Here is a 12,283-nt window from a genome sequence, read left to right on the forward strand (position 1 = left end):
AGACATCTTCACTAAATCTCTCAGAGGTCTTAGGATTAAATACATTTGTAACAAGTTTGGTGCATATGACGTATATGCTCCAGCTTGAGGGGGAGTGTTGAATATAATGAATTTATAGTGTATAATCTTTCCTTTTTAATATAGATCACATGTATGGTAGTTAGGACTCCTAGCCTTATATATATATATTTTCTCAATTGTAAGTAGACACTACATGAATGAGAATCAAGGTTTTCTTCTCTCTCTCTCTTAACAAATATGAAACAGAGCAAGAAACAGCATAGTCTCATCAATCTCAAAACAAACTAAAGAAATAGCATGAAAGGCTAGCAGCAATAAGCATATGAGCAATCCAAAAATCTGTAGAAACATCAAGCAGAATGGTGTGAAAATGAGAAAATACGCAGCTCACAGTGATCATACCTGGAAAGTCTCCTCCCAAGCAAGATTTGCTCATCTTCAAGCTCTCCTTCCTCTCCCAAAAACGCATATATCCTCCCCAACTGTGTTCCTTTTGTAAGACGTTCCTTAATTAAGCAAATCAAACCCTAATTTTGCACAAATCATAATAAACAAGGATTTAGAACAATATGATTTTCACAGTTCCATTATTGAGAAAAAAAGTAGAGACTTTTTAAGAGACCAAACAATAAGCATAGTAGAAATCGTGTTTCTCTCCCTTTAACCCATTCACCCTTAGGTTTTCTCTTATGCGTATTATTGATGGAATAGAACGCTTATTTTATAGGGTGAAGAGATGACCAATTTCCTTATAGAATTAGAAGCGCACTTTCCATCAAAGTGCCTTTAATTTAGGAAACTAACTTCCTAAAAACTGACTAATAGGACTTTAGCTTTATTCTGTATTAAACCATAATATTTAATTTAATATTTAAATAAATATCAAGTAATGATATACACGTAGGCCACATAAAATTCGTACACCTTTTTCTCTGGTTCTTCCCTTTCCTATGAACTATGAGCCTCCTCTCCAACTCACTCAAGTTTTGCCCCCTCTGGTTTTTCTTCTCCTCAAGCTTTCTTTTTCTTTCCTATAACCCTTAACTAGAGAAAGAGAATATCCCCCACTGCCAATCTCTCTACTCTCCCCTCTGCCTTCTTGCGCAAGACTCCTAAAATGTTTTTCCAAAGCTCCCTCCTCCAAAACGTGCTCCCCTCTCTCCATCCTCTCTCCTCTAACTAACCCAAAAAAGAATCCGACCCTCTACAGAATCTCCTGCCTTTTTTGTCTGCCAGCCCCCAAAAACCAATGAGCACGACCTCTCCTCTTCACAAAATCCCAGCTCCTTCTCCTCTGGTTTTCTAGCTTCTCTTTGCTTGCTCTGGTTTTTCTCTCTCTGAAACAACTTAGCCTAGAAGAAATGCTCTCCCCCCTCTCCTTTGGTTTCCTCTAGCTCCAGACACCCTCTCTCTCTACAACAAAACCCACAGAAGGAGCCTTCCCCTCTCTCAAACGTCTCTCTGCAGCCCCCTAGTAGCCAATCCTCTCTCTGTCACTTGTCCTTTTAAAACAGAAAATAGCTCCCACTAAAAAAAACTGTGTTCCTCTTCCCACTCTGAAAAAAGTGTCCCCAAAAGTGAGGAAAAAGCCCCCACAAAAGGCCAAAAATGGTCCTTAAAATAATAATAATAATAATAATAATAATAAAAGATGGTTGGGATGAGGACACATGTCCTCATCCTAAGCCAGGCTACCAAAAGCACTAAAACCTCAAAAAAATAAACTAAGAAAAAAACTCCTAAGAAGCCTCCAATAATTGTACTTAGACCTGAAATAATCCTCTAATGATCTCCAAAATACAGTTTAAAAATTAGTACTGGGCCAAACAATAGGACAATAAAAAACTGAGCAAAAGGGATCCTAAACATGCACTAAAAAAATGAATAGAGTGATAAAAAAAAATGTGCTACGGACAAAATAAAGGGTCCACAATATATCATTTGAATTAATATTTAAATATTTAAAGGAAATAATATTTCATCAAACCACCATTTTTAGTTATATATATATTCTCTCATATTTAATTTAAATTATCTTATTGAATATAATAAAAAATAAAAGTTTTTATACTCAAGCCTTTTTTTCCTGAATAAAGCTATTCTCTTACGCAATTGGAAATGCAAGTTTAGGTTTCTCTTAAATATTCAAGACGATTTCATTTGAAATTAGTATGTAATTTGGGACCTAAGCAATAAGAAAGGAAATTAAAAGAGTAAAAAAAACAAAACAAAACAAAATGCCGAAGAAGCTAACTAAAAAATAATAATAAAAAAAAAAAACGATTCAAAGCATCATAATAATATGGTTATGTATATTGTTACTTCCAACAATTTTAATTTGATCACCATGGGATTAACTTTGCCATTAAAAAGATGAAATAGTTTTTGTTCAAATTTATTTCCTTTCTTTTACTTCCCATGGCTCACTCAATTGTTATGCAATTTTGGAAGAATAATTGTTGTGAACATGCAAAACTCAATGTTACAAGCATATCCTCGAACTCTTTAACCATTCTTATCAATAGGAATATGAAAGTAAAAATTCCTTGGATAATTTAATTTCTTAATCCTATCATCAAATAAATAAAAGATAAAAAGGAATTATTTAAAAAACCAAATAAAAACAAAAAAAAAATTGAAAATAAAATAATGTCAAGAATATGTCAATTAAATTCCAAAAATAAATAAAATGCATAAAATAGCAAAATGAAGTGATTTTTTTGTATAACATATCAAGTCAAAACAAACAAGAATTCTTAGAAGAGTAGAATCATGTAGGCTATGTTTGGTTCCTAGAAAGTACTAGAGAAAGAAAAAAAAAATGTTAAGGAAAATGATTTTTTTATATTTGATTTTATCATAGAAAATACAAAAGAAAGTTAAATATAATTAAAATTAGTAAGAAACTTATATATTTTTAAATTATTTAATCTTCATACAATGAAGTTATATAAGTTAAATGAATTTGAAGTAGTATATAAAAATAATTTATTGACTTTAAATCTATTTTTCATTTTCCTTCACTTTTTTTTTCCTTCTACTTTTCTTCATTATTTTTTTTCCTTAAACTTTCTGAGAACCAAACATACCTGTAAGGTATTGGAAATTGAGAGAAACTATGGAGAGAAGAGTTATGAATTTAAAGTTGCAGAAAAAATCTATCTGCTTCCATCTTCCCAAAAGCTCTCAAAGCTTTCTTGCCTTCACCATATATTCCATATGCAGAGACCATTGTTGTCCATGTCACCATGTCTTTTGTCTTCATACGCTTGAATACTTAACTGAATTCTTTAAACTACCACATTACCAACTGAATATCTCACTCCAAACCCCAATTTCAAAATGCATCAGGTCCTTTGCACCTGAGGCATAGTAGTCAAACAACATCTAGGGCAATTGTTCCTTTGTTGCCTCATACTCCAGCCCATTTCTAATCTCCATTTTTCAGTTCACTATAACTCCATTACATCAAGCCACATTACCTAAACCCTAATATTCTCTTAAAAAAAATTAACAAATATCACTACATAGGAGAAATCTTTAATCTCAAGACAAAATGATTGTCAGGTTCTAATCTCTTCTTGATGCCACTATTGCTGCAACAGCAGCATCTAAATGAACCTCTAGGTCATAAAGTAGAATGAATAAGAAATCAGATGATACATGTCATATTTCATGTTAAGGTGCGTGTGCAAGTGGGAATCTTCAAATAGTTTGCAATTGGAATTACCACAAAAGGAGGGCTCTGCCACTCTTCTTCCTCCCTGATGAAGAACCCCTTGCACTAGTAATCGTCAGAAAGCCTTATCCCTAGCTGTTTTGAGTCTGCAACAAAAATTGCATTTCAACAATAAAATGGATTTTATATTTGATATTTTCTATGACAAAAATATAAGGCTATAAATAAAATCAGATTGAACACTTTTTTTTCTTTTTTTTTTTCTTTCTAGTATTCAGTAGAGCATGGCCATAAATAGTAGTAATGGTGCATTTTAAAGAAATCAAGTCTAAGACAATGAAATAAACCATACATAGGATGGAAGAAGACACAAAATTGCAAGTCAAAAGATCCTAAGATTCCCAAAGCAAGAAATGGATAATTGAGGAAAAAAACAAACAAACAAACAAACAAACAACAAATATCATTGTCAATATAATTGCCAAGAACAGCTGACAAATTTCTATCCACAAGACATATATGCAATGCCTTCATGGTAATGTAAAAGGACACAAAATTTCAAACATTTCTGAGGAAAGAGTGAAATAGAGACACCAAAAGCCAATGAATCACAAATGAAAAGTGACGCATTAGCTACCTAGAAAATCCAGAAAGGAAGAATAAGAGAACATGAATTCTAAAACCTTTAAACCAAACCTACTTTGCTTTTCTAGATTGAGTTGTTTTTTCCACTAAAATCAAAGCCCTCAATATTGGTTACCTCAAATCCTGGGAGTACTTGCACTGTTCGGTTATAAAAATAAAAGAATATGAACATGAAAAAAATGTAGAAATATCAATGTAAAACAAAAACTAAAAGCAGTTTCCAAAGAATTTTGCATACTTTCCATTGCTCTCAAGATAGAGAAGTGACGTAATATAATCACCATTCCCAACGGTCACATCAATTCCTGATCTCCAAAGGAAGGACAAAGAGACAATTCCGTAAAACACTCGGAATTTGATGGAATTGACATATAGGGCATCAAATGGACAAGGTCCCATCAAAGATAACTGGACACAGGGTCCTTCTAGAAGGGAATTTGATAGGTAAAATATATATTGATGCTCAGAGCACTCTTGGAAATAAAAATAACATATTTAACCAACAGAAAGCTCTATTTCTTCTGCCACAGATCTTCAGTCAATCACTCCCCTGATTTTTTTTTCCCTGTTTTTACCTTCTGATGTTTTAAGCAAACAATCATAACACATGCAAGAATGGATGCACCAACACTCTCACAAAAATTGAAACAACGAAAGTAACATGCAAATAAACCAATACTCCCCAATCAAGAGCTATTTAACCTTTCGATGACAAGCATCAATATTCAAGTGCGCAACCAATCCTTAGATAAGTATGAAATTATTTTAACACTTTCCTAAACATAATTGGTAAAAATTCAACCAATGTTGTCAATGATCCAAACCATTACAACAGTTTAAAATTCACAATCATAAATAAACTAATCAAGATAACCAAATGAAGAAATAGTAAGAAAGAGATAATGACACAAGGATTTTATGTGGAAAATCTTTGAATTAATAAAAAAGCATGGGCTCACAAGTGATCAAAAAAATCCATTATGAAGAAAATAACAGAACACATGGTTTTACTAGCTCAAGTCTACCAATCCTCTTCTGAACTAGTTAACTAGTACCTCCAAACTTTAACTATACACCTTCACTAAGAACAAGCTTAAGAGTTACCACAAAGATCAATCTTAGTGACTTCTTGATGCCCAATCAAGAAGAAAAGGATTTTATCCCCATCCAAAGATAACAATGAGACAAGGGTATGGCATGACACGATTATCTACTCAAAAGAAAACCAAACTAAAACATGTTTATCTACTCAAACTAGGGGAGGATTTGCTTGGAAAACAAAAACTGCCAATTTGATAAGAAGAAAGAGCTCAAAGGGGTGTCTTAATGACTGGTTTGTTTTCACAAACCCTAATTTGGAAATTTGGGTTTAAATAGAAGGAACTATAGATCAATCCAATGGTTGTGATTCAACTAGAATATTTTAAAGAATTTTTTATGTTGATTAATTGAACTTTGACCTAGATTGATGGATATATATCAAATTGTCCATCCTTAGTTCTTTAGATGAATCGATTAAACTTAAGGTTCGATTACAAATAAAGCAAAAAAGGACTAAGCTAAAAAATGACACCTTCTAACATCCTTGATCTTTTTATTACAAAAATTGACCACGATACCCACAATTTAAAAAAAATAAAATAAAATAAAAATTGATTCAATTTTGTCCATCTATAACCTCAAACCATTTACCATCATCTCTAATGACCTTTGAGCATAATTGACTTTGACCAAGCAATTAGTCCAAGGGAGGATTATGAAAGACCCGAACTAGAAATATATATAGGAATTTTGACTAGGAATTGGCAATCCACCTAAAGCATGCATAGGTTTTATATTTAAATTAAACTAATTTTTATATTTCTCTATAAAGTTTCTGATACGTAAAAGGGGAAGCTTTGCACAAAAGAAGACTTAGCAGATTTGGCTAGATAAAAACACTCTGGCAGTTAATATCTTTGTCCCCAACTTTTTGTTGTATTTTTCTCTTGCTTTTTTTTCTTTTATTTCATTGGGTGCATACTAGACTACTTAAAAATTGTTGGTTTCACGCTCTCTCCAGCTCATGGTTGTAACATTGAAGTCAAGGAGATTATACTTATAAATCAAATTGGGCCAATCATGGAAGGAAATAAGAAAAAAAAAAGATATGCAAACATGATGGAGAAATTAAGGTCCTTAAGGGTCATTAAGGACTAGATGCAGAAGTAGAAACTCTTGATTGGAACAACATAAAATATCATTACTAATTTACTACTGCAACCGTTCTTTGAAACAACTAAGGAAATACAATCTGATATTGCTCGTTTGTCATAGAAATTCTCTCTTTCTTTCTGTGGATTTAATGAGTTATGTTCTAAATATCTGGAAATCTTGGTTGGGTGTTCCTTTTACTTAATTTAATAATTATATATGCCCAAGCCAACAAAGAGTACAATTACAAGACAAAATCAGACATACGGAACCAGTGAAATTGTAGACATAGGGACGATAGCAGGTGTACCCCTTCTTCTCATGTGCCACTGTCGCATAGCTGTTAATACTGTATCAAGGTTGTCCATGATCTTAAGGTGAATCCAGAGAGAGCATTTCCGGAGTAGGTCATGCATGTTGGCAAGAGAGAGGAAAGTGTAGAAGACATATAGAAAGGGCCGCAATGCATCAGGCAACAATAGTGATGCCAATGAAGCCAATAAGAGGGAACCAGAAAACATCATGGCAGTGCGGAGGAGAGCAGCACAAATAGGAGAGAAGTGAGAAGAATGGAAGGTGAAGTCGATTCCGAATGCCAAGACAAATGCTAGTAAGGTAGCAAAGGCCATCATGGTGGTGATAGGGTGGGCTTCAAATACTGAGTTGGCCTCTTTCTGGAACTTCAAATCAATGAGGTCAAGGAGCGCAGGAACAAAGAAAGCAACAAGAGCGAGAATGGCGGTAAGATAAGTGGGCATGAAATTCGGTTGTTGTACATTGTTGATGAAAGCGGAAGACTCAATAAACATGAAATTCCGTTGTTCTTGCCAGTTCATTTCCACAATGTTGATGGTGATGTGGGGAATCGGTAGGGTTAGGTCAGGGACATTCATCTTTAATCTGTTCAAAAAAAAAAATCCTAAATTAGATAGGATTAGATAGGAATTAATTAGCTTAATCGAGACCTATATCTCACTTACTAAAGTAAATAAACAATCACGAAATTAAAGAAGAAATATATCTCATTTACTAAAGTAAATCAAACAATGCAAATAGAAATTTATTGGAGCCTTCAGCTGGACGTACCTGATTTCGAGCCCTTGCCTCTTTCTCACAGACCAGATCTGTCGCTCTTATTTGCTTCATATACTCTCCACAGTATCTTGTGTATATATATAGAGAGAATGGGGAGGATTTTACTAGGTCGTTCCGAGGTTTACTCTTCGATACCGACAACAATATTTAGGCCAATAAGGTGGACTTTTGATAAATATATATAGAGAGTGGGGAGGCGTTGCCTCCGAGGCTCGCTAGTACCGACAACAATTTTTAGGCCAATAAGGTGGACTTTTGATAAATGTACGGTTAATGGGAGAATTAATTTTTAAAATGCAATAGATTGGAAAATAATTCCAATTCTATGGCACTTTTGTACACGTAGGAGTGAGAGTCGAAAAACAATTAGTATTTTATATTTGAGAAGAAGCAAACCTTTCCCCATCCCAATTTTCTTCTCTGCCTGCAAAACCCATTTTCTTCTCTGCCTCAAAACCCATTTTCCCGCAAACTCACCATGGAGTGGAGCTCCATGCATCAACACCAATAGGAAGGAGGTGAAATGTAGATCCGAGACACCATTGCCCCTCATGTGTTTTCTGTAAGTTTTGTGGTTATGTTCGATAGTGTGGTTATGTTTGGTTGCTGAGAAACTATGGAAAAGTTGAAAAAAATAAAGTTTTTATTTTTTTTACAATAAAACCTAGTTGATTGAAAATTATGAAGAAAGTTTTCATTTTTTTGTGGTTCCGCTTGTGATTCTGTTTGGTCGCTGAGAAAGTGTGGGAAAGTTGAAAATTTTGTGGTTCTGCTTGTGGGTTAGCTTGTTGTGATTTTGTTTGCTATGTATTAATATTTTAACTGTTGCATTGGCATTGTATTTGTTCCATCTCAAACTATGACCCAGTTATTGATTACCTGATACAACCATTGGTTGTGATGTTGCCATGTTGTTGGTTCATGTGATGATTTAGGAAATAAAAGAACACATTTTTGGTTTGGTGTTTTATGCCATTTGGTTTTTTTTTTTTTTAAAAAAAAATAATAATCTCAAGTCTAACATATTGAATGAAGCATGAAATTCAATTTTTTGAGACAATTTGATATGGTAATGATCAGATCCTATAGGAAAAATTCATGAAAATGAGAGAAAATAATGTTCCGAAAATTATGATAATTGTCCCTATTTTTTTAAATATATTTATTAAATAACTAGGTTTATACCTATCTTAAATTAACACTTAAATGATTAGCTCAAGTGTAAATTCTTGTTAGGCCTAGTTGACACTTAATTTCTTATATTTTATTATTATTATTATTATATTTTTTATACATTTGTTAAATAATTAGGCTTAGACCTGTCTTAAATTAAATTAACACTTAAATTCCTAGTCCAAGTATAAATTCCTATTGGTCCTGATTGACACTTGAATTCTTATATTTTATTATTATTATTATTATTATGTTTTAAATATATTTATTAAATAACTAGGTTTAGACTTGTCGTAAATTAACACTAAAATTTGTAGCCCAAGTATAAATTCTTATTGGTCCCATTTTACACTTAAATTCCTATATTTATTATTGTTATGTTTTAAATATATTTATTAAATAACTAGGCTTAGACCTATCTTAAATTAAATTAACACTTAAATTCCTAGCTCAATTATAAATTCCTATTGGTCTTAATTGACACTTAAATTCTTATATTTTTAAATTATTATTATTATTATTATTATCTTTTAAACATATTTATTAAATAATTAGGCTTATACCTATCTTAAATTAAGACTTAAATTTCTAGCCCAAGTGTAAATTCCTATTGGTCCTAATTGACTCTTAAATTCTTACATTTTATTATTATTATGATTATGTTTTAAATATATTTATTAAATAACTAGGCTTAGACCTTTCTTAAATTAAATTAAAACTTAAATTCCTAGTCCAAGTATAAATTCCTATTGGTCCTAATTGACACTTAAATTCTTACATTTTATTATTATTGTGATTATGTTTTAAATATATTTATTTAATAACTAGGCTTAGACCTTTCTTAAATTAAATTAAAACTTAAATAACTAGGCTTAGACCTTTCTTAAATTAAATTAAAACTTAAATTCCTAGCCCAAGTATAAATTCCTATTGGTCCTAATTGACACTTAAATTCTTACATTTTATTATTATTGTGATTATGTTTTAAATATATTTATTTAATAACTAGGCTTAGACCTTTCTTAAATTAAATTAAAACTTAAATTCCTAGCCCAAGTATAAATTCCTATTGGTCCTAATTGATACTTAAATTTTTACATTTTATTTTTATTGTGATTATGTTTTAAATATATTTATTAAATAATTAGGCTTAAACCTGTCTTAAATTAAATTAAAACTTAAATTCCTACCCCAAGTATAAATTCCTATTAGACTACTCGACATGGAGACTACATTCGACGTTAGAGCTCTAGGCGTGAGCATATTGCTAGAGGTGAGATGGCTATAGGTCCATTGGGGTATCATGATCCATACATGGTGTGGTATCGCTCCATTACTATTTGGTTTCTTACTCGGACCGGGTCCTTTCATGAGCTATTGGTAATTCTCATGTCTTATTTTTTGTTAAAATTTATTTTATTTTTATAAGAATTTAATTTATCTCCTATTTGACTTACAGACTACCAACGTACATAAGATATATGATATTGCATCTCCAGATGATTTGCACATTCGCAGACTGTGTACTATTGTATTAGAGGCCATACATGAAATAGATCGCTTAGATGCTTCGTTTAGTGTTTATGCTACTACATAGCTCCAGCCTCGATAAGAAGATGTACAACCTACAGGACGAGGGGCTCGTAGGAGAGAGATTAGGCACACACCAGTTGTTGCTCGAGCACGACCATCGATTGACACTAGTCTACCACCTCACCAACAACCGATATCATCCATTGCTTAATTGGGAGGAGTATGGACTAGAGGGGGAAGGGCTCATAAAAGATGGACTAGGCATACATCTGTTTTCAGAGATGCACCATCGATTGACATTAGCCTATCGCCTATTGAGGAGACTCCTATTACACTTGTGGAGGTGCCATCTATCCCACCTATAGTACCACTTTTTGCATCATCACCACCATCGATAGAGGCTACATTGGTTGATGAGGAGTTAGTTCATATAACAAATGATAATCAGCGAGGACAAAAGAATGATCGTGGTCGAGGACGTGGTAGGAGACATGGTCGTTGAGCTCATGGAGGGGTACATGTTAGCCCCATAAAGCTAATAGTGGAACATGCATATCATGGATGTCCATAACGAAAGAGAAGGCCTTCTTCGTGTGGTACACGTTGAGGATGTTACTACATATGACTTGTATTTTGGATACTATTAGTATTTTGCATATCATTATTTTGGACAAATACTCAAGATGTATATTTATACCTGTTATATTTTGAATTAACTAACTTTTTATTAATGTAAGTTCTATAGTATTCTATCTACTTTGGACTTATTTTACACAAAATAGTATTGTTACTATTTTGGAAAGGTGCTGATTTAATTGGCATTTTGTTTACTTCTTTTGATTGGTTTTGGATTGAATGTCAAAATATTGATTATAATGTATACAGATAGGGGTCTCCAACGGGCGGGCCGGGCCGTAAATAGGAGGCCCACGGCCCAGCTCGGGCCGGGCCTATGGGCCCGTTGACTGGTCAATGGGTTGGGCCGGGCTGGGCCATGCTAAAATACTAGGCCCGCGGTCCGGCCTATGAGCTCGCGGGTTGGCGGGCAGGCCGGGCCGGCGGGCTTTTTGAATTAAGCCAAAATGGCTTTCAAAAAAACCAAGGGAGGGAGAGAGAAGAGGGGATTTGAACCCCTCCCCTCATGTTTAAACTTTAAGCTTCTAACCAGCTAAATTACATTCTTTTTATGTTTATTAATTGAGTTAGTTATATATATATATAAATAATGTTGCTAATAATGATGCAGCAATACATAGACTAAAACGATATTGGCAAGTAAAAGAAGATCATGCTAAAATATTTCATGTGCGTTGTTGTGCACATATTTTAAATTTAATTGTAAATGATGGATTAAAAAATGTTGATTGTACATTGGAAAAAATTAGAGGCATTGCATATAGTATTAATAGTTATCAAGCAAAACATGAATTATTTTTTGATTGTTGCAAAATGTTAAATATGAAAAGAAAAAATATAAATTTGGATATGGCCATTATATGGAATTCCACATATAAACTTTTACAAAATATAGAAAAGTAGTCGAATTATATGAAATACAATTAATTAACAATGATTGTGAAGCAGATATTTATGCATTAAATGATTATGATTGGCATATTACGGATCTTTTAAGAGATCTTTTTGAAATTTTTGATACTTCAACAAACATTTTTTGTGGTGTATATTATCCAACTTCAAATCGAGTTATTATGCAAATAACTAATATTTTTATAGTACTTCAAAAATATTTAATTTTTGAAATATTTAATGATACAATATTTGCAATGATAGAAAAATTTAGAAAATATTAGGGAGAAATACCTTTAATTTTTTATATTGCTTTAATTGTAGACCCTAGATTGAAATTTGAAGCTTTAGATGAATGGTTAACAATTATTTATTTTAATGACCAAATAAAAATTGAAGAAATTAAAAATGAAATAA

At 32.5% G+C, this 12,283-nt stretch overlaps 1 protein-coding gene across 1 annotated transcript; it reads right to left on the reverse strand.

Annotated features, from left to right (window-relative positions):
* Nucleotides 1-283: 283 nt before the first annotated feature.
* On the reverse strand, nucleotides 284-7,665 carry LOC117931846. The gene is made up of 4 exons (XM_034852915.1): nucleotides 7,625-7,665; nucleotides 6,849-7,438; nucleotides 3,752-3,846; nucleotides 284-548 (listed from the first exon to the last, which is right to left on the reverse strand). Exons 2-3 carry the CDS (start codon nucleotides 7,429-7,431, stop codon nucleotides 3,806-3,808), a joined length of 624 nt encoding a protein of 207 aa, XP_034708806.1. The 5' UTR covers nucleotides 7,432-7,438; nucleotides 7,625-7,665; the 3' UTR covers nucleotides 284-548; nucleotides 3,752-3,805.
* Nucleotides 7,666-12,283: the final 4,618 nt, after the last annotated feature.

This window comes from Vitis riparia, chromosome 15 (assembly GCF_004353265.1).
Source record: "Vitis riparia cultivar Riparia Gloire de Montpellier isolate 1030 chromosome 15, EGFV_Vit.rip_1.0, whole genome shotgun sequence".
In the NCBI taxonomy this organism is placed as follows: Eukaryota; Viridiplantae; Streptophyta; class Magnoliopsida; order Vitales; family Vitaceae; genus Vitis; species Vitis riparia.

Excerpts from the sequence above, each read along its gene's own strand:
- LOC117931846 (XM_034852915.1), bottom strand. The coding sequence starts at position 7,431 with ATGAATGTCCCTGACCTAACCCTACCGATTCCCCACATCACCATCAAC. Across the intron at positions 3,847-6,848 it reads GTGGCACATGAGAAGAAGGG|ACTCAAAACAGCTAGGGATA; the intron begins GTACACCTGCTA and ends TTTTTGTTGCAG.